Source organism: Strix aluco, chromosome 1 (genome assembly GCF_031877795.1).
Source record: "Strix aluco isolate bStrAlu1 chromosome 1, bStrAlu1.hap1, whole genome shotgun sequence".
Classification (NCBI taxonomy): domain Eukaryota; kingdom Metazoa; phylum Chordata; class Aves; order Strigiformes; family Strigidae; genus Strix; species Strix aluco.
Window position 1 is genome coordinate 132,230,863 of NC_133931.1, and position 23,732 is coordinate 132,254,594.

The window sequence follows — 23,732 nt, forward strand, 5'->3', positions numbered from 1 at the left end:
TTTTAACATGGTGGGGCTTTTTTAAACTTTGTAAACTAAGTTTCTCTGTTCAGAAATTCTCATTCACCTCTTTTCCCCCTAAAATAACCTCTGCCCTGCTCTTTGGATACTTTTAAAGAAGTCTGCTACTGCTAGTGCTTTTTTGTGCTGATACTTCAATTTTTTTCCTACCAGATCTCCACTACTATGTTTGTGTAACATGAAAATGCAAATGAAGGATCAAACAATGGTTAGAAAGGTTTTAATATACTGTAGCCAGAAATACTAAAAATCTGTGAATATTTAATGCTATTTGTCTTATTGCCTTTAAATTCAAGCGATAATATGTTGAAGTGAACATTTCCATGTTGTTTACACACAAGTCAAAAGTAAACCAGAAGTTCCATAATGTAGTTTCTTCTTCAAAGCTGGCTTTAAAGTTCCTAGAAATATTAAACCAGCTTAAATCACCAAAATAATCAGAAAATAACACTTTAATCCTAGTTAATCCACATTATTGACCTATGTGCTCAAATAAATAAATAAATAAATAAAATTATTTAGTCCTTTAATAGTCTGTGTGGAGCTGGTTATTCATTTTGTGAATGAATAACTTTTGTGAAAAAAAGCTACCGTGCTTTTTTTCTGCCATTTCTGAGGAGAGGTTAAATGGATTTATGTTTTATTTTTTGAGGAGACTGCCTACTTCTTAACCTGTTTTGCTTGGTTGATTTTTGGTTTTAGATCCTTTTCCTAAGTCTGAGGTAGATCAGAAGATGGTAGTAATATAATGGAATTAACAGTGTAAATCAAAAGTAATATTTCAAGGAGTTATGGAAGCAGAGATATTTTGTTTGCTTTATTGAATTGTTTGTTGAGACTGCTTTTGGATGTAGGTTTTCCTTTCTTTAATATTCAGAACCTTTGCATAACAATTTTAGGTATGTTTATAAACTTGTTACTACACAAAATCCAAACAGAGAGTTTATACTTCTTTTTAGAGGAAAACAAAATATGCTGTGTTCAGAAATACTCTGCAAGCATGTGTCAAAAATGCAAAAGCAACAGAGGATGTACCATAAGGTTTTCTGCTCAGAATTGACATTATATAGTCACAGTGACATAAGATTGCCAGGCTGCTATCTAGGAAATAACTTTCAGAAAAATACAGGGAAAGAAGCTTTTTGAGCCGCCGTATTTGTAAGTCTTCTGATGGAAACTTAGAATTTGTGATTTAACTTCCTTCATCAGGTACATTGGTGCCTGTATGTCACACAGGCACATAAAAGCCGTGTATCAGTGTATCTATGTAACTTTGTGTGTGGTGTTTATATTTTAAACGAATTCTGCTTAACATGGCTTCAGAATGGAGTGGGGACTTCCATGCCTCTGAGAGGATAGTAGCACTCTAAGTATCATTGATAATGATCATTACTTTGGAGAAGATTTCTTATAATTATGTCACATAAAACACTCACTTAAATGAGTGTTCTGTCTTATGCATTAATTCTTCTCCCACAAAGTACTAACTCAGCTTTCTGCTACTTTCAGAGTTTCTAGAAGATGTGACAAAAAGAGTTCTTAATAACTAACATGAATGTTGTAGGCAGCTGCTCACACAGGAAGGCTAGTTATTGGGATGAGGTGGTATATGATCATCTGCTCATCATAGTGCATCCCACAGCAGCTAGTGGGACAGAGGTGTAAGTGGCCCTAATTGGGTAGACTGAGTGACTGATTTATAGATTTTTCTGTGTAATGTAAACCACAGAATTCATTATGTAAAAATTATTTCTTCATTATGTAAAAATTATTTCTTGTTTAAACATACCTGAAATGCTGTCAAGATAGAATAAAACATGGCCTTCCCTGGAATAGGAAAAATGATGACGTTCCATTTCTCAAGGACCTCCTTGAAGATCTCCTAGTCCTTCTACCCCGTTACAATAGCTCTGGCTATTTCTCTGCATTATTATAGTGGCCTCCCTTGCCTTCATTCCCAGTGACCAACCGCAGCAATATTTGCCAGTTGACCTGCTAGCAGGCCAAGAACAGAGAACAAGGGGTTTTTCCTTCAGCTGGGGCATTACTCCTGGTCTCTTTTTACTACCCAGCTGCAGAGATTATATTCTGTAAACATCTCTTAAGTCTTCCATCTCTGTGCCTGTTTCAACCACATTTGACAATGTTTTCCTGCGTTATCAGGGACAGAAGATTGGACATGTAAATCTAATTCCTTAGGAAACCAGCTTAAATATGCATTATTTGTTTTCTAACATAATTTGCATTTATGTAGCAAGCTTCATATGCAAATATTAGACTATCAGCTCCTCAATTTTTGGCAGGCAAATAATATTAATGCATGCTGGACCTACTGACATTCAAGTTACACAGTGTAACCAAGAGACTGAGCAGGCAGACCACACTGCAGATTTTTAAGTGCTAGGAAAATCTCTGTCCTTGTGAAAGCTGTTTTCATTCTGGACAGGATTGCCTTTAGAACCACATCACAAATAAAACAGGAGGAGGAGAGTCCTAATCTCATAGTTAAGTGAGGATAGTGAAATAATCTTAATTTCATAGTGAAATGTTGGATGTTATAATATTTACCTTTTGAACAACACCTGAGCCTGTGATCTGAGATAGGTTTTATAGGTTGGTCTAACTAGTGACAAGAAAATGATACTGCTGAAAAGTGTTTAAGAGAAGGTTGCTTGCCAGCAGTACTCTGTGTGAGCTGTACTATTGTCTTAACTGAGTTTGTTGTTGTTACCAATGTTTCCCCAAAGCCTTTTACTGCTCATCAGGAACTGAAGAGGTAAAGTGTTTCATTGTTTTGAGATTAAACTTTTTATCATCCTTCCAAGCAAAATAAGAAAACTCAGGAAGGATTGTGAAGGTCACGAATTTCATATTCTCATCAAAGGTAAAGAAGACAAAGTTAGGCAAGAGAAACAGAACAAATAAAGGCAAATAATATTGTCTTTATCTCCCTCCCTTGGAAGAGCAAAAAAGGATCTAGTGGGAGACTGTAACCATGGAAAAAAATCTATCTTGCAAACTGCTGCTTCTTTTGCACTTGTTGCATACCAGAGCATCCATATAGCACTGTTGGATTGATTATGCTAAGTGTAGACACCTTTCACTACCCAGGAAGCAGATCTGAGAGTGAAGTGGAAAGGAAGGAGATTCTATAAATTAACACTAAACTTCTCCAAACATCTGCAGATTTAAGGGACTTGTTTTATTCTTAACCTTAAAATAACATACTCATTCTGTGGGGTGATTGAGTTGGCCTAGATAACCATGACAATAAGATAACACTCTGATTATGTAAACAATAAATATAAAAAAAAAAAGAGATAATCAATTGATAAAACTTTTCTTTTTCAAAAAAGTAGTTTAAATGGTTTACTTACCTAGAAAAGTATGATTCATTTGGGCTTGGAAGGTTGCATTTGTTTTGATATGAAGAGGAGGGGCTTAACTGGCAGATGAAGTGAATGACAGGAAGATTTAAAGGTTCTCTAGGAATGTCAAGAACAGTGACTTAATGCATGTGGAGACTGGCCTATGGCATCTAATCTATGCCTTACAGGCAGTTTTGCAGATTTTTTTTTTTTTTAAGGACAATGTTCATGATAAATACTAACATATAATAGATATGCTGGGGGCTTATCCGCAGAACAGTATCAGTTGAGCAAAGGAAGAGTAGTGAATAGTTTTAAGGTTCTCCCTGAGGCATTGGCACACACGCTCAGATAAGCATGATTGTTGGGTCAGAAGACTTAGAGGACATGCACTTCTCCTGAGTAGCTTTTGTTTTCAACTTCTTTCTTATAAACTGATTGAACATGTCATAAGCCCTTACTTAGTACAGGTTGTACTATGTTGGTTGCTTCAGTACTAAGGCTGTATTGAGTAGCTGATAAATCATGTTGCCTGCTCATTCTGATAGCAAAACTAGGTAAGAAAGGTGTGGCAGCATCTAGGGTAATGAAATCTAGAATGGGATTTCCAAATAGCAAAAAGGAAAAGTGAGATTTACTGAAAGATATGCTGTGGTGAGAGGGTTCAGTGTTTTTGTGGGCTAGTGAGGCTAGTATGCACTAGAAAGGCTAGTATGCACATATAATGGAGGAGAAAGTACTTGCATGGATGCATCACACCAGTAAATCAGAATGAGATTGATCTTCAGCATTTCTTTATGCTTGACATGAAAGTATCGTAAATTAAAACCAAAATAACGCTTCATCATTGGTGATCCTGGCTAATGGATGAAACAATTCTACAGCTTTCTTTGAACATGACAGTGGACCTGGAGGTAACAAATAGTAGAGGAATAGATATAACTGAGAGACAAGAGAGGCTGTGGAATCTCCATCTTTGGAGACTTAAAATTAATCTGGGACAAGCACCTGAGGAACATAGTTTCACTTTGAAGTTAGCCCTGTGCTGAACTGGAGGTTGGACTACTGTGACCTCTAGGGATTCCTTCCAACCAAAATGTTGCTATGAAACTTTGGCTTTTGACTCATCAGCTTTCTGAAGGAGTTGGGCACCTCTTAAAAGAAAGCCGTATAAATGGGGGTTGGGGGAGCTGAAATGATTTAGCCTCAGTGAAGTGGTTGGAGATGGAGTTGTATTTAAACTCTAAGGGTCCTTTTTTTTAGGATCCAGAAAAGCTTTGAAAGAAGTCAAACTTTTAAGAAGTTGGAAATACGAAAAAGGACAGAAATAAAAAGCTTTTTGCCATCTTAAAAGTAGATAGATCTGGGATACTACAGGAGCCTCTAATCCTCTCATACTGTTTTTCCATATTCCTAAAAGTTCTCATTTGGGGAAAAAAAGTTTCTGTAGGTTTAAATCTGTGGTTTTGCTGTGATCTTGATAGTGGGATGCAGGTTGAGAAGACCCTAACAGAATTGTTTAGGAAAATGGAGACCCTATATTAAGATCACCTGCAGAAGGATGGGATACCAAAATGAAACTCAGTGGCAATGTGGAGTGCCACTCCTGTAATCTTCAGTGGCATGTGCTGTAGTTGGATTTGTTATTCCTCTTTATTGGGAAAGGACTGAACCTTGTTGCTTCATGTCTGTAAATGCAAAAACATTCAGGATAATGTTTACCTTGTTACAGTTTCCCCCCTCCCTTTTACAAGTTTGAAGAAGTCAGTCTTTCAGGGTTCTCAGTCTGAAGGGTTTATATAGATTTTTCTCATGGTTCATCAGGATATTTAGAGAAGATACTGGTAAGTTCTACTCCCAGTCAAAGATTTATTTGTAGGACCCCTTAATACCCAGCTATAAAAACACTCTTGAAACTCAGTATAAGGCTGCCAAAGACTTACCATGTGCCTCCTTAGGCTAACACAGACCTCTGCCTTAGCATGAGCTTACACAGACTTCCTTCTCATTCACCCTTATGCAGCATAAACTCTTAAACTCTTGTTTTGATGAAAGTTGCAGCTGTGAAGAATCTTTTTGCTGATATATTGGATTTTTAGGGGGTATTATTAGCTTGTTGAAATGAAACTGCTGTCGATACGAAAAGCTTTAATATGAAACCAGGATGAGGTGACTTGAAACTAGGATGACTTCATTGTTTTGCCAACTATACATATTCTTATAAGGTTATTATGTCTTGGCCATGTGCACATGGAAGCTAATGAGGATTAATGTGTAGGTTTTATAGCACTAGTGCTAGACAGAATGGTAGTCCCACTTTTAAGAAAAGAGAAGAACCACCTATCCATCAATGTCCCATCTCTCCCATTGAAGAGGGCAGCAACTGGCCATTGTCTTATTTGATTCAGATGGATCATTGAGTGGTCTGTTAATCACCATTGGGAACTATCAAATTGCTTACCGTTTATTATATTTTGCTATAATTGTATACAGTCCATTCAGGGAGCGTGAACTAGATGGTCTTTAAAGATCCTTTCCAACCCAAACCATTTTGTGATTCTATGCTCATTAGCAAAAATTTCTAAAGTTCTTCCCTCTGTCTTCTGTGAATTGTCTCGATCCCATAAAACTAGCACAATTTTGTGTTCTGAGTACTGCTATTAGTGTTCCCTGGTACCACCCCACTGCAGTCTCCAACTCACTCATTGGGTGGGAATTGGCTGGTAAACATATTTTACTGATATTCTGTATTGGCAGCTCAGCACTCTTCTTTGGTACTAAATGTAGCTATGGATTCTTCTTGAAAGGAACCAGGGCAACTGAGATGAGGCTTGAGGATGGAAATGGCAGTGAGGAGAACAGCAGCCACTTGATATCCATTGCTGATTGCCCGTCTCCTGTACGCACAAAGAAAGGAAAATAACTTTTTGCTAATAAGTTTGCAGGGGTGCTGGAAGTAAATGGAAGCTGTCAGACCCTGGCAGTGAGTGCTGGAGAAGCAATCAGCGCTGGGGAGAGACTGAGCAGAAACACACTTCACCATTGCTGAAGGAGCTGGAGGCTGTTTAAATAAGGCTGAGAGAAGAGCAGGACTCAGAAAAGTGATACTGTCAAACCCTTTTTCACAGAAGCACAATTGTAAGGACTCCTGAGACTCAGGTATTCAGAGGGGAGAGGGAATTACAGTACTTAAATATCTCCGTAGATTGAAAGCGCTGGCACTATTGATGGACTGAAGCCTGAAGTTCTGTTAGCTTATTCTGGAGCAGAGTGACGTAAAATTGGTGTGTCTGGCCTCTCTTTCTTCCTTATCTCAGGGAGAGAGGGGAAGATTTATGAGTAAGAAAGAGGGGCAAGAAACTGCAGTAAAAACTTGATGCTTCCACAGAGTCAGCCTCTCCAGCCTACTAATCCTCTCCTAAAACTTTTTGTCTTTTTGCTTTCAAATAGAAGCCAGAATACTCTTTGTTCTTGCCATTTCTGTGCAGGGTAAAGAAGATAATGACAGGCAACAAAGAGTTAAGCAACTAACTAAAGTATAATGGAAAATAGCTGTGTTCCTCTTGAAGATGAAGTTGACATTTGAACATCCATGTATTTGGTAGCTAGTTACTGCTTGCTGTGTTGCGAATGTTTCACTGTCTCACAGGATTCTTGCACAGACCAGGTCAAATGGCAATCTAAGTTACAGAAGACTCAAAAATATATTTACAATTGGTTTTAATTTTTTAAACTGAGGGTGGGATAGACTTTTAAATGCTGTCTGTTGATCAAGAGACTACACAGCTTGAGGATAACAAAATGCTGGAAGAGGAAAGAGTATAAATAGAAACACCACTTCCTTGTTGAGTAGAAGCCAAACTTGTGGTTGAACCTTTCTATATGAGAGTTTGCTGAGGTCCAGATAGGCAGCTGAATGCAGATTTCTGAAGAAACCAAAAATTCTGAGGTCTGAGGGAGGACGTACATACATACTGAAGACTGGACTGGGTGTTTCCTGTGCAACACCTGGCTGCAGTTCTTGGAAAATGAAGGTACCGGTAGAACTCGGAGAATGTGGGTCTAAGTCCAGCACCAACTCAGTGAAAGGAGAAACGTATGTCTGACCTTTGAGTGCAACACGATTTATTTGGGCCTGGAAGAGGCTTAATATAACTTAAAAACAGCCTCCCGAGACCGAAGATTTGAAATATGGGCTTATCTGGACAGTAGTGTAAATATGTCTACTTCCCTCCTTTCAAACTTGAAAATATTTTTCCATTGATAAGTAAGAGAATATTTTATAGCAATAAGCATGCTTATTTTTTTCCTGATAAATTTTCCCAGTAATGTCCTGCATATTACAGATTATGCTGCTAACGTGTAAACCATATTATGCTGCATGGAGCGCCTTTCATTTCTAATTCTTATAGTCTCTAAATAGTACATGACATTTTTAGATATATTACTTAGATTATTTTATAATAGAAGTTTTCTGACTAAAACTTTGCATAATGCTTTTAAACCAAGGGATATATTAGCCGGAATCTAATTGTTTTGTAAAATGAATTTTGTCTGTTATCTCTTAGTTAAAATACAGCTTTAAACTTGCTGTAGTTCAAACATTAATTGAAGAAATCTTATGGCCTATATTTATACAGGAGGTTAGGCTAGATGATTGCAGTGGTCCCTCTGGCCTTATCTATGAATATATTTGCAGTTCAGTTCTGATGAAAGACCTTTTTGGGGAGTGGTGGTGGATATTTGGTAGCTCTTCCTACTAAGGTTATGTGTTTGTGATTTTTTTCAGAGCCAGATTTCAGTTGCTTCATTTGGAAAAATTGTAATTATATACCTGTTTACGTCAGGATTGTGTAAGGGAAATGGTTTGGGTTTGGGGTTTTTTTCAGGGTGTTGGTGGGGAGGAGTGGTTTAGTTGTTTATTTTTTTCCCCCAGTCAAAAACTATCAACCAGAATGTGTAACGTGCTCAAAAGAACTCACATTAGTTCCTGCTCCCAAAGGTCTGTGCTCTCATGGGATGTCTCTCTATTCAGTGTTTACCTTCAACTACCTTCCTAATATGTAGGTAGATGGGCAGAGGAGATTGCAGGCTTGCAGTGAAGAGAAAAAGCCAGATCAGAGGGAAGCATTTGAAAGGCTGAGCCTGAAGAGAGAAGAAAAGCTATGACTTCCAGTTAAGGCAAGAGATTAGAATTTAGGTCAATGGGAAACATGGCAAGCTGAACAACAAAAATTCAGGGGTGGCTAAACAAGATGGGTCAGCTATGGCAAGCTTGATAAGATTGGGAACTGGTGGAGCCAGGGAGGTATGTGAGAATTAATACATTATTTTGGCTAGTAGAAATAAGGATGAGTAATCTGTTTGGATATTTGAGATAGGAACCGGTGAAAGAAGTACACATAAAATACTGATTTCTCTGGAGAACTATTCTATCCTAGTGGACATCTTGGGCAGCTTGCTGTGCAGCTGCTTGTAGCTGTTTTAACTCCATTAGCTCAAATAATAACAGTTGATACAAAGATTCATGGTGTATCCTTGCAGGACCATATGCCTGAAAATTTGGTAAGAGGTTGGGATTTTCCCATTTGCTTTTTTTTTTTTTTTTTTTTTTTTTAGCAAAGAAGAGCTCTGCATTAAAGTTCAGATTACAAAGGCAATTTGAGTTTTGAAACACTATAGATTTTGCTACATTTTGGCCTCCTTAAGAACTTATGACTTCTGGGAGTTGAATGTCAAAGTTCTAAGTCAAAAAATTTCATTTCTGTCCAAATTAGCTGTTCTGATTATTCCTTTCCTGTGAACATTTTTACATTTTTGACCTTTTGATCTTGATTTCACACAAAGGTATGTTTTCATCTTAAGAAAAACTAATCACAGGTAAAAAGTATATTCTGGATAGCATTAACACACATGAATTTGGTCTTTTTTTTTGCATATAAAAACTTCCAAGTGCTTTCTCAGGAATGGTATGTAAAGACAAAGAGTAAGAAATTGGTTCCTGTGTTTCTTAAATCTCCAGTGTAACTCTCTGTCAGTATGTTCATGCATACATCCAACTTTACCCAATATGCATCATCTCACTGGCTTCAATTAGCTGTCCCTTTGCTACTGACTGGCGATGCAGCTCTTCCCTTACACACTTGATGAGTCTTTGTCCAGCTCGCTGCAGTCTGCTTGCATGTTCACAAGTCTCCATGCAGCCAGCACAAGTTCCCTTGACAAATCTGGATTTTAGGGAAGAGTATCCTGCAGAGTCTTTCCTCCTGCATCCTTCATGGAGTGTAGGACTAGAAGGGAATACTAAAGGTCATTCATCTTACTTGTCTTGGCAGGATTGAAACCATTTGTGACAGATGTTTCTTCAACCTACCTCTGAAATCTTTTGGAGATGAACCACTGTTTTGAGAGACCATTTCCTTAGGTTGTTTCAAGTGCTTAAGTAGTGTTACTCTCGGAGAAACTGATTTAGCCTAAATTTGGTACATTTTAAACTTGTTTGCACTCTCATCCACAGCAAACATACCAAAAATATGTCTTAGTGTCCTCTTTATATATCTGTTAACCATTTTCATGCCTCTTCAAGGTTTTGCGATGTTTCATTGCAGAGCACGTTTACAAGACCTCTAATAATTTTTCTTTGAAGGCCTCTATTTCATTACAAATGTAAACTAATGGTTTGACAAAATTTATTTTCATGGCTGTTACTTACCTCATTGTCTTATAGGTGCTTACAAATTTTGTTTTTTACAGTATTGTGGGGTGGAATTGAAGATTAACTGACTCCCCATCTCCTTTGGTCTCGCCTCTTTTTTTTTTTTTTTTTTTTTTTTTTTTTTTAAGAGCTGGTGCAAATACAAGTGCTTTTGAGTATTTTGTGTAGAGAATTACTAGTTTACTGAGAAACATTTTTCAACTCCAGAAAAGATCTTGAAAAGTGTAGACATTAATGGAATTATAGACATTAATGACCTATAACAAAGATAATTTATTGATGATTCTCAAAATACAGTTAGGAATAATACTTGGGGATTAAAAAGCGTGCCTGATGACTAAATATTACTGCTTGTTTTCATAAGTTACTTTACCAAATATTGCATTGTACCCAGGGGACGTGACCAGTCAGTCCTTGGGGTCCGATGACCACATGGAGCAAGCATGTGTGGACCTGTGTGTCATTGGTTTCCAGGCTAACGGGGCATGGGCAGAAGCTGGCTGCCATTCCTGATGGCTTCTGCCAGGTATGGCGGCTCTAACTAAACTGCTGGAGAAAATGGAACAGAACAGCCAAAACCACAGGTTTAGCAAAGGAGTTGAACTACAGTAACTTGAACCCTTTCATTTAGAATTGTTGCTGCAGGACTCTTTAAGGATACAGACTTTCAAAATACTGCATTACACAAAGCAGTGCCAGTTCAAATAAAAATAAAACCAGGATTATGTAGCTAAATCTTTCACCTTCCTAAGTTGTCTCCTCTTACAAACTGTTTACTGAGTAGCACTAACAGCAGAAGGTGATAATCCACAAAATCTTTACAACTTCTTGTACACCCTCCCACTGAAAAAGAAGATTGTAAAAGATAGGCTAGGTGGATATTTGTTTTACAATATCTGAGAAACAAATGTTGGGTTTTTTTTGTTTTACTGCCTCTGCCTTTTTAATAAAATTAATAATGTACCTTCGGTCTTTAAAAAAAAAATAAATACTCTTGTCTCTAGTTTATTGCTGCCTATCTTAGATTGGTTTCAGCTGCAGCTTTTGGGATAAACTGAATCATGTCTCCTCAGTAAAATCCCAGAAAGAGGTAGCCACGACTGTGTAATGGGAGGAGGTTAATGCCCAGCCTGCTAAGTAGTCATTGTCCTGGTACGGTCAAACCCAGGCAATTTCTCTCAGTATGCTGTGTCTCTCTTTCAGCACTCATGCAAGATATCCTCTGTATAGGAAACGAGGTTACAAATGAGGATAGAGTAACGGTGCACATGTCCTCCTAGCCTGACATGGGACTGAGATGTGACGGATGCGTGCGCCTGGTATCGCCTTCGCAACAGATACTCATACTGCTGTCTCCTTTGTTTGACACTTTGCCACTACTAGAACTTAATGGTCCTAAAGTGTGCAAAAATAGGGGCCCTGCTTTTTTTCTTTCTCTCTTTTTCCTCTGAATTTTTCCTTTAAGCTAATTGACACAGGGTTTTGCAGACCATTCTCAACGTTTTTCCTTGTGTTCAAAGTTGTAAAATATAAATGTGGCAACAGAGTTCTCCCTTTCCCAGGGAATTGTATAATTTGATTTTAGGAAGACTCAAGACTTCTTCTTATTCTGCATAAAATATGAAGGATTTCAGTGATTTAATAGATTGATTTTTTTTTTTTTTTTTTTTTTTTAACTTTGCTAGGTGACACAATTGATGATCAAAGTAGAGAGTCAAAGGATAAAACTTCTTTTCCGGAGACCAGACCAATGTACAACCAACCTCCACAGGTAGGAAACTATTTCCTTACACACACATGATGAAACTTCCATAGCAGCTCATTTAAGAAGCATGAATGACCTGCAGGAGAAGGTTTCAACACATTCACGTCCTCCACAGACTGAGTGCCTACTGAGCCTTCCTTGTCATCTACCATAAAAGAAGCACTGCTAGTAATTAGATGGCAATATTATCAAGGCCGCTGATATTGATTTGAAAAAGAAATAGTGAGAAGGCTGGGCTGTATGGTATTGCTGAGTATCTTATTTTTATACTTGAGATGTGCAGGCATGAAGCTAGCTAGAATGTTAATGCATAGAAGCATTAGCGTGGTGAGTAGTGATGGAAGATGTCAAACATTTCTGTAAGTCATTTATTTCCACAGCTACCATTATAAGTAACATGTTGTAAATATGTGAGTATAACAGACTGTCTTCATTGTGTGTTTGCTTTCTGTTTCAGTACTGTGTGACTGTAAATCTGGACTTCTTTTTCTTCATCTGGTTTATTTAGTATTTAATCCATGTATACCAACGAGGGCTTTTCAGAATATTTCTGCATAAGATGTACACGTATTTTCTTCTCTGCCTCCTCTGAAAATGTTTCTGCAATGAGTATGAGCCTGTTTTCCGTTGCCATATGGCAATGGAAGTTTTAGATGTTTACTTTGAGACCTTTTGCTTGGACTGTTTGTGCTTTTGTGGTGTTTTGGGGCTTTTTCTTAACCTATACTTTCTCATATCTAGCTTTGGAACTAACTGTGTCTCTGTCTGTCTCTCCTCAATGCCATTTTAATATTTATTACTGTTAAGTCCCTTCGTATATCAGAGGTATGTATGATAATGTGGCATCTTTAAGAGTGGTCAACATGTGTGTGTAATCTGTAGTCTTCTTTTTTAATTTCAAATTAAAAACTATGTCTGATACAGAAATCTTTAATTCATCATAAGTAATAAGTGATTTGCTTTCTGATAATGTGGAAGTATGATTAGTTACAATTAATCACAAAATCTTAGTCTAACTTCTGGATCCATGCACATCTGAGCTGGCGTGTTTTGCAACTGAGGTCCTGCAGTTTTGAGGCAGTATAATGCACTGATGTTGTGGTTACCTACTGCACAGACATAATTTCCCTTAATGTGATGTTCTTGCTAGGTATTGTGAACTGCCAGTTACTGTAGCATCAGTGGTTTGTTCAATTCTGTGGAATTTCAGTAAAATAGGAACCTGTGTAGATTTTAAGTGTTTATGAGTTAGAGGAAAGAAGGAAGGTTTTCAAAATAACACAGCAGATATTACAGTGAAAACAAAACAGATTTATTTTAACCTTTCTATTAAGAGGCTTATATGTCACAAAAATACTTGTATGACCTGGCTTGTGACAACAACACTTAAATTAAGATACAGCATTTGGTAGTATCTAAGTTACTAATTCTAGTCTGGATTTCAGTATTTGGACTTCATGTTTACTTGGAGAAATTATCAATTTCTCAAATTAAATAGAGTAACTGAGAATCATGGAAATTACATGGATAATTCTGGCCATTAGGAAAGCAATATTCCTATTTGCAGTCATGAGTATATTTTTATAAACTTGGGGGAGAACTCTTCCAATTTAACGAAACTGGAAATCATTGCCTTACATATTCAATATGTCATTGAGACATAGAACATTAATTGAAATAATAAACTTGTTAGCATTAAAACAAGAATAGTTCATAAACATAGTACAGTATGTTAAAAGATACTTGTTAGACTGCAAAGTAGTATTAGATATTTGTCATGCAGAGTTGAACAGAAGAGCGTTTAGTTCTTCAATTGCATCTTTCAATTGCTGGAAACTTGCTTTTATTTTAAAATATAAACTATTTCACAACTTATCAGATGTAGACTTTGTAGAACATGGAAAGTGCTTTTAGAAATGTGATTTAAAGAAGAATGAAGTAATATTTGTTCATGGATCAATTCCTTATTCAAAAGGAAAATGAGGTTGAGTCTGATTTTTTGAAGAAAATATCTTCTGGAGTATTTTTTGGTAACTGTTGTCATCTTTGGAATTTCCCATTTACTTAGATACTGTTGGATTTGTTTGCTGGACTGAATTCTCAAGTACATATTTTTGTATAATCATGCATAAATTATATAAACTAATGCATAAATAAAAGCTTACACCCAGATCATCTCGCTGCAACTAGCAACATGTAACAGAACCTCTTATAACAACTTCCATACCCACAGTCTGCATTATTTGAAGAGGTTTTGATATTGCATGCATATTAGAGGAACTGCAGATACTTAGAAACTTGTTCTCAAAGGCCAACTTTAGTCCAGACGTTTCATCTTCTGCTGCAGGGAGTGGAAACAGAAGCTCCTGCTTTGAACAATCCCATGTGGAGTATCCACTTCGTCTCCACAAGTACAGATGAAGGTTTGGGAGGGTCATCTCCTGATGCCAAGTCAGTCCTAGGGAGATGCATTGTCCGGCCGGGTAATGAGTGCTCTGGGCCTCATCAAGCATGTACGATCCTGCTGAAGTTGCTTCAGGCTCATGAACTAAAAGTCATACACACATTTAAGTGCTTTTCTGGATTGAGGCCAAAATGCTTAGCGCTGTGCGTGGCCGAGAACTTAAATTAATCTCTTTGTGACTGTGAAATACAAAGCTTCTAATTTTAACTGCAACATCATCATAACAGAGATATTACAGTTTTATTTTTTCATGCTTATGAGTTTTCCATTATTATAGTACAATTTCCAGATAATTCAATCTTTATCTGCTTTCACTGGGAATTTAAGGTTATAGAAAAGAACAGAATGAAAAGGTTAGTTTTGATACATGAAGAGTGCTGGAAACCATAGTAATGTGATGGGGTTATTTTTGATAATGAGCTATTCCATTGGTAAAGCAAATTAGTGCAACCATGTATTTTTGTCCTACTGTGAGAGCAATTATGTAGCATATCTATTAGGAGACATAAAAAATATTTTTGACAGATGGTATAGCTGTGAATTAGGATTTATGAAGATTATTGTATGTCTGGTGTCCAGGACACCTGGGATTATTAAATTGATGCAAGAAACAACAACAACAAATTACATTTCCAGTAATAGCTGCAGTGTTTTGTATCTCCCTACTGTCACCTTAAGAAGCAGCTTGTGTTTATTTGATATTGCACTTTTTAATAATCCAACATGTGCTCTTTAGCCAACAGATGTCAGCAGATTTAATGGCTGAAAACTGTATCACTAAGTGTATTAAAATAAACTTTCAAAAATGAGAGCCATCTTTAGATTGTAAATTAAGATTTTTCTCTTGCTGTGTGGGGTTTTATTTGGTTTTCTTTATAGTCCTATTTCTCCCTCAAATACTTAATAGCTATTGCCTTCTATCTAAGGAGCTTGTTATAAGTTTTCTATGGCAAGAGAGAATCTCCCAAGGGATTGCTTAATCCATAATTACCTAATTTATATGTTGTTGTCATAGCCCCTCTTAATTATATACCTTGCTGTGATACTTATCATCATAGGACATAGTTTTCTTTATGAATTGCAATAGTTCTGTTACAGTTCTTGTGCCCTTTCTTTTCATAATTTGCTACTAAAATCTGAGAACGTAGCAGAAAGAAAAAGCCCGTGTTTCCTGAAGTAAATTTAAAATTATCTGTGGTTTTCCACATATAGATACTGGTGTGCATTGTTTTGGGCAAGTATCTAAATAAATTAGAAAAAACATGTTTATATCTGGATTGGCAGATAATATCCTCATTAAACTGATCCTTTGTAAAGCTGCTATGTAAGGATTCTGAATAGATGTAAATAACAGTTTCCTAGGCATCTGGTTATGGGTCATATTAGTCAATTGGAAAGACAGAAATACTATGAGATACAAAATACCAAGAAAGAGATAATGTCAGTTGTGAGTGCACAGAGTAGGGGAAAAAAATTAATTTAATTTTCTTTTTACTCTTCTAGAGAAATTAGCAAGTATTGCTGAAGTTGATACACTTTTAAGATATCCTTTTCAGCAGATCACCTGATATAATTCTGGAGCAGGAATATTGCTAATCATAGAATCCTAGAATGGTTTGTGTTGGAAAAGACCTTAAAAATCATCTAGTTCCAACCCCCTTGCCATGGGCAGGGACACCTTCCACTAGACCAGGTTGCTCAGAGCCCCGTCCAACCTGGCCTTGAACACTTCCAGGGAGGGGGCAGCCACAGCTTCTCTGGGCAATTTATTCCAGTGCCTCACCACCCTCACAGGAAGGTATTTCTTTCTACTATCTAAACTAAATCTGCCCTCTTCCAGTTTAAAACCATTACCCCTTTTCCTATCACTATACTCCCTGGCAAAGAGTCCCTCCCCATCTTTCCTTAGGCCCCCTTTAAGTATTGGAAGGCTGCTATAAGGTCTCCCTGGAGTCTTCTCCAGGCTGAACAACCCCAACTCTCTCAGCCTGTCCTCACAGGGGAGGTGCTCCAGCCCCCTGATCATCTTCGTGGCCTCCTCTGGACCTGCTCAAGCAGGTTCATGTTCTTCTTATGCTGGGGGCCCCAGAGCTGGACACAGTGCTGCAGGTGGGGTCTCATGAGAGCAGAGTAGAGGGAGAGAATCCCCTCCCTTGACCTGCTGGTCACGCTTCTCTTGATGCATTCCAGGATACAGTTGGCTTTCTGGGCTACAAGTGCATGTTGCTGGCTCGTAATCAGTTTTCCATCCACTAGTACCCCCAAGTCCTTCTCCACAGGGCTGCTCTCAATCCACTCGTGTGTATTTGTGCTTGGGATTGCCCCGACCCACGTCCAGGACCTTGCACTTGGCCTTGTTGAACTTCATGAGCTTTGCACAGGCCCACCTCTCAAGGCTGTCCAGGTCCCTCTGGATGGCACATCCCTTCCCTCCAGCATGTAGACCACACCACACAGGTTGGTTTCGTCGGCAAACTTGCTGAGGGTGCACTCAATCCCACTGTCCATGTCACTGACAAAGATGTTAAACAGCGCTGGTCCCAACACCGACCCCTGAGGAACGCCACTCGTCACTGCTCTCCACTGGGACATGGAGCCATTGACAACTCTTTAAGTGCGACCATCCTGCCAGTTCCTCATCCACTGAGTGCTCCATCCATCAAATCCATGTCTCTCCAATTTAGAGACAAGGATGTTGTGTGGGACAGTGTCAAATGCTTTGCACAAGTCCTGGTAGATGATGTAAGTTTCTCTTCCCTTATCTGCCAACACTGTAACCCTGTTGTAGAAGGCCACCAGATTTGTCAGGCACAATTTGCCCTTAGTGAAGCATGTTGGCTGTCACCAATCACCTCCTTATTTTCCATGTGCCCTAGCACAGTTTCCAGGAAGATCCACTCCGTGATTTTGCTGGGCACAGAGGTGAGACTGACTGGTCTGTAGTTCCCCGGGTCTTCCTTTTTTTCTTTTTTCCCTTTTTAAGAATGGGGGTTGTTTCCCCTTTTCCAATCAGCAGGAACTTCACTGGCCTGCCATGACTTCTCAAATATGATGGACAGTGGCTTAGCCACTTCATCCATCAGTTCCCTCAGGACCTGTGGATGCATCTCATCAGGTCCCATGGACTTGTGCACCTTCAGGTTCCTTTGACAGTCTTGAACCTGATCTTCATCTAAAGTGGGCGGTTCTTCATTCTCCCAGTCCCTGCCTTTGCCTTGTTATCTTGTTTTCCTTTTTTAAAATAAAAAGAATTAAAATTAATTGGTTCTTCCAGACCTGTTATTGCCCAGTTTTTAACTAAGGCTTGGCTGGATGGATTATTTTTACAAGTTACTGGAAAAGGAGCTATTACTGATCATGTCTCTATTCAGTCACGCAGCTCTTAGTTTATGGTTCAGAGGGTCCCATGTTTAAAATCTCAAGAAGGGTGTTCTGGGCTAGATTTACTGCATCATATTAAATTCCCTAAATTTGCTTTAGAGAAGGTGGTTTATATTTCAAAATTATTGGCTAATGTTTGTGATTAGTTTGCTCCATTTTGACAAAATATAGTGTTTATAGAAAATATTGTGGCTTAGATTGGCTCTTTTTTTTTTTTTTTGCTTTTTTTTTAAGCTTTCATAAGCTAGCATCCTGGTCATGGCCTGGTTAGATTAATTGCTTGTCATATGTCATATTAACTCCAAGATCATCTTTTTCACATATAAAGCCCTTAAAGCATGTTGTTCCATATTTTCTCTCTTCTTAATTGGATATGTAAGCAATAATCACTTAATGAAAATATCCACTCTTAGAAGGGACCGGAATAAGACTGCAGCAAGTCATCAAGCTTTTGCTTTTCTCTGAATGCTGGTACTTTCAGAAGAAAGATCTTATGTTTTGCTCAATTATTGTATATGATCATAAAGCTATAGGAAGTGAAGTTTTAACATTACGTTTAAAGAAGGATGACTAGTTTTCAGTGTTGGCAGCTGCAATGGACATAATATTTCTTAGCTCTCTCCATCCTTTGCATGTATAATAAATAGCTGGCAGTTCTCTGGGGGATCCATGTGCAGCCACAGATCAAAAGTGCGTACAAAGTAGAGCTGCCATATGATGAGAAAGCCACAGTATATGGTTGTGATCTTACTGAGAATGAAGGTAAATAGCCCAGTCAGATAAAAAAATCAACTATTATATATTACAACTATTACTATACAGTAGCATATTTACTTTATAGAGCTTCATTATATTGTAATGTTCATATCATTATCTGTTTGATAATTGACGAAAATATTTAAGAGGTCTTTTCATACTGGGAAGATCTCCAGAATATATGGACCAGTGGACTTCCGTCTGCACTCAACAGTGGGGCAACTTAGGGGGGAGGAGAGGGTGTATGTACATATTATGTATAAGTATATTAGGTATGCATATATACATATGTAAATTTTAAGCAACATGATCATCCATAAGAATTTCTGCTTCTGCATGTCACAAAGGATTAGTTGCAATGGCCTCACAAACAACATTTTATAAGGTCTGATTTGTGCAATCTATTGACCCCAGGTGAACCAGTAAGACCTGGGGTTTCTTGTAAGACTATCACCTTGTAGGGTTTTTCTCAATTCTAAAGTGAATAGTTAAACTTGTTATCTGTGTAACATGATACACAGCTGGGGTTATTTCAGATACTTAGTAGTCACAGTAACATCAAGAATGCTACATCCATTGTCTTTTTTTTAAAGGGAAGCATTATATTTTTAGATCTATGGAACTGGAGTGGGAATTGAGGCTTGTGAATTAACATGGTTGTCACCGACTTCCTCTCTGAACCTAGAAAACCGTTCATTTTCAAAAAAGTTATGCAGCGCTCTCTTACAAGACACTTTTCTATAGCATTTTGCAAGTGTGAAATACCATTAAACCCTTTGTTTAACTTCGGTTGAGATTTCATTATTACAAGAACTGAGGAAGCCTTACAGTCTTTTAAGATGGGACTTGAATGTTCTGTCTGGCCAGAAAATATATGTACACACAACAGATGGATTGGAGCACCCGTCCCTCCCACAGCCCTGCCTGTGGAGTCCGGAGTCAGTGCTGTGGTCAGTTTGTGCGATTGGAGAGGTTTGAGCAACAGAAGACAAAATCACCTCCTGTAGCAAAAGAACAACACACAAGCATGATGTGTTTTCATCATTTAGTGCCTATAAATAGCAATGTAAAAAGTTCATAAAATAGTAAAATTGACCTGATTGGCAGTGTTTGCATTTTGAGAGCTAGGCTTTAGTAGAGGAACATATACTCCAAATAGTGGCCAAGGCACACGTATCCAGAAGCACAATTTGCATACCTCCCTATATGCTTGACTTAATTGTTTGCTTATTCAGTTACATTGGATGGTTATTTGTAGCAAGAGTTGCTCAAATTGGGTGCCCAGATGTTCCCATCACATTTTTTAGCCTTTCTCTAATTTTGGGATCTTCTGACTAGCTTAATCCCCAGATAAAACTACTGATTATCCTGTATCCCTGGCCCAAACACATGCAGTTGGTCTAAAAGCCTGTAATGCTGGTGTCAACAAATTGATTGGTCAGTCATCCTGCCTCTGGGAGCAACCCTTCCGGGCTTTCCAAATATTAAAATTGATCTAAAATGCAATGTAGATCATACATCAATTGATGAGGCTGTGTGCTAATACAACCTGATGGTACAGTGATATTTACAACATGATGCATTACCGAAAAAGGGTGGCTGAAAGACTGTAGTATAAGGCAACTTATTAATAACTACTCTAAACACCAAGTTAGGAAAAGAACAATGTTTTTAGGTTAGTTTCACTGCCACTTTCTGGGGGGAAAAAAAAAACCACAAGCCCCACCACAAACTGCAGTGGGCAGTCCATTTTAATGAAGACGACATATGACATGAAAACTGCCTCATTTCAGTCCAAAATGCTAGTATTGAGAAGACAGGAATATGTTTTTCTGTACTTTCCATCAGTGTGGTTTGATCCTGTTACCACAATGCGCCACTGCTGCAATTTCTGCCTTAAAATAATCCCCCAAACGGAACCACTCTTCAGTCATATCAGACTTGTGAAAGACCATGCATTAGGTAGAACATTGTCAAGTTTTGTTCTAAAGCATTTCTTAAAAATGCAAGATAAAATGGAAATTATTTGTTTGCAAATTTCTTTTCTTTGTTTCAACAGTATTATGAATATTAAGATTACTTTTCTAGTGTTGTAATGCAATTAGTAGTCCTGCTTTATAAAACCAAATCTATTTTAAAAGCCAAAAAAGTACCCTTCTTCCTTTTCATTATGGTCCAATTATCTTCCTCCATAGAGAGCCAAGAGGCTGAAAGAGGCCACCTTAATTGAAAGAGATGACCGACGTTTGTTCCCTTTTATTTATTTATTTATTTAATTATTAATTGTTTGGTTCTTTACTGCTTTAAGAGTCATCCTGCTTTTATTCCTGCATCTCAAAAGCCTAAGCAGTAGATGCTGAGGACAACTCAGTCTTGTTACTGCTTGTAGATTGAAGTTTTACAAGCTCTGGCTCCTGGTAACCTGTTTGCTGAAGGTGCTGTTGACAAGTGCTCCAGACTGTGTATGGAGGAACTTAAAGTCAAATATCCATTTTTCCTTTCTCTTACTGACTTGAATCTCTATGGAGAGAGCAGGTGGAAAATTGTGTTAGGAGATACTTGCCTAATTCACTTTTTCGGCATTAGAATATTTTTAATTTGTAAATAGGACATATTGCTAGTCTTGCCACATGCTTGGATTTTCAGCAGCACAATAAAAACCTCAGGACAAAGGAGTTGTTTTTTATTCACACATCTGCCTGAGAATCCGTTTATGTTCTTTAGGACTGAAGAGAGAAACCATTAGGAAGATCCAGGGGTTTAGTTACCTAACAAACCTTCTGAAAACGCGGCTGAGGATGTTGTTTGCAGTTATCACTGGAGGAAGCTTCACGTGGGTTCAGACTAGTAATTATTTTTTGTTCACTCTACTTAATTAGCTTTTTTCTGAAAACCAAATCCAAGATCATTTCCTCTTATTGTAGATGGAAATTGTTATCCCTCTGTCTTTTTCCTCTCACTGATATTAACGTTCTAGGGAGACATTTCACGGATGTTGCTGACTACCTCAATTACTCAAGGAAAGATTTCCTTTTCTTCTTGAAACAATGACTTCTGATTCATTCAGTTTTTCCCAATTGTTCCAATTTGCTGATAAATTTATTGACTATTTTTTGTGAAACCATGTTTGCTAAATATTTTCTTACTAGTCTTTTATGTTTAATTGTCTAAGTTCTTTTCTTAAGTAGGCAGCTTCCTTTCCCATTCAAGACCTTGGATTTTCATACACTTAGAATAGTGAGAGAATGCAGTATTATCCCTCTTTTTTAGAGGTTCTGCTCCATGGACATCTACCATCTAAGAGAAACTGTCATCTTTTTCCTGCCATAGCAGGTTATCATGTTGGAACTTCTACAATAGCAGGGTTTGGGAACAAGAGGTAGAGACATGGAGGCAGAGACCCAGTTTGTCTAAGTTCCTCCTATAAAGGACATCAGCTTCCCAAAAAGTCTTCAGGATATTTTTTTGCTTGGAGCAGCAGAGAGAAAGAAGCTCAAATCTTGTTGTCACTAACTACATTGACCAAATGTAGCTGCTAAATTAAAATGGATTGTTTACATACTGTTTATTTCAATATGCAATTAAAGTTTTATAGCAAATGAATTTCTTAGTATATTCTCTGGCTGTATTGGAAAGTTATCTGAGTTTTGTATTACATTAGGAATGAAGATAGCAGCAAAATAAATGTCAGTACTTTGTGCTTTTGGATGACACTGAAGCAACAGAACAAATCCATTATCAGCATTTATCAGACTTCTCTATTCATTTTGCAATATATTGACTTGTCCTTCATTTCTGATTTGTGGCTGTGGAATGCACTGCTGGATGTCTAGAGCTGCCTGCATTTTCAATTACAGTTCTTCTGGCTTGCAGTTTACTTGCTGCAGTAATTTTCATGAACTTTATAATCTTTCAGCATAGATGCTACAGAGAAAAGAAGAAGAAATCTGGCCTAGTTAGAAACATTTCCTGGCACTGGCAGAAGCACAGCGTGCTGAATATTGTTCATGTTGCTTATTATAATGTGTAAGATCTTTGCTATGAGTAGCTTGCATAGTACTTCGAAGGAACAGAGAAACTAAATAAACTGTTCCTTACTGAACCCACACCTCTCTCTCTCTTCTAAGATAATTCTTATCACAATATTCATGTTGCAGAGGGGAATGTTGTCCAAAATTTGCCAGTTAGGACTATGCCGTAAGCACAGGGGCCTTCAGAGGGGCACAGGGAGGCATCAAGAACAGCAACCCTGCTACTGAGGGGGCGTAAATGCTAATACAGCTCTTCAGTTATCAGATTCAAAAGTGCTAAAACTGGTTGTGATAGAAGGAAAGAGAAGAGTATAATTATTTTAGTTATGGTGGGAAATTAAGACTTAGCATTTTTCATAAAGATTTAGAATCCTTTTCTGCTTCCTTATTTCTGCTTTCTCATAGTTCTGTGGTCTTTCTTCATGTTGAATCTTATCCCTGTTTGTTCGCAATTTTGTAGTTTCTTTTTAGAGATGCCCATGTTTGAGATTATAAAAATATCATTATACAATTTTGGTTATATTAAGTTCATTATATTTGCAAAATTTATCACCAGACCCCCTCTAAATATTTCCTGGGCCCAGTTGTTATTATAGGGGGTTGAGTAAAACCAGAACCTTAATCTTGTTCTGGTTTGAGTTTGCAAAATTGTTAACAAAGAAAACCAATTTTTTTCTTCTAGGATGAACAAATGAGTTGGTTTACACACTAGATATGCAGTCTTTTGTGGTAATTAAGAATGCTTTTCAGGGTAGAATTACATTCTATACATGTTTCATAAATAAAATTCACAGGCATCTCTAGTATTTACTAGGATAATTAAACCAACACACATTAACCGTGGAACATTTGGAGTATCCAGAGTTCAAACAGCAATCTCACAATTCTTCCCCTCTGCAGAGATTAACAGTTTTAGCTGTTTGAGAGGGCAAGGAGCATGTACTAATTACAGAAAGTTCATTCTGTATTTAAAATATCAAATTGTTCCTATGTTAGAGAAAAAGCTAGTTCTTTACACTTTTCTAATTGCTTTAATGCCAGTAAGGATGTACAAATGTACATCATTATTGATACTGAAAGTGTGGTTTAGCAAAGATTCCCCTACTGTTCTTTGCAGGCCAGGATACTTTGTGGGAAGCTTGCTATAATAATGAAAAACTGTAGAACGTCAGAGGTCCTTTTCACTGTTTCTTTAGAATTTTTTTCTTTAAGATTTCAGCAACATTAACCT

General features: G+C 37.6%; 1 protein-coding gene across 2 annotated transcripts in view; it reads left to right on the forward strand.

Annotated features, from left to right (window-relative positions):
• Window positions 1-23,732, forward strand: part of UMAD1 (UBAP1-MVB12-associated (UMA) domain containing 1) — an 85,236-nt gene that overhangs the window by 53,282 nt on the left and 8,222 nt on the right. For both annotated transcript variants that reach the window (XM_074836418.1, XM_074836425.1), the window contains exon 3: window positions 11,790-11,875. In XM_074836418.1, coding sequence (XP_074692519.1) covers window positions 11,790-11,875 — 86 coding nt within the window. The remainder of the gene's footprint in view (window positions 1-11,789; window positions 11,876-23,732) is intronic.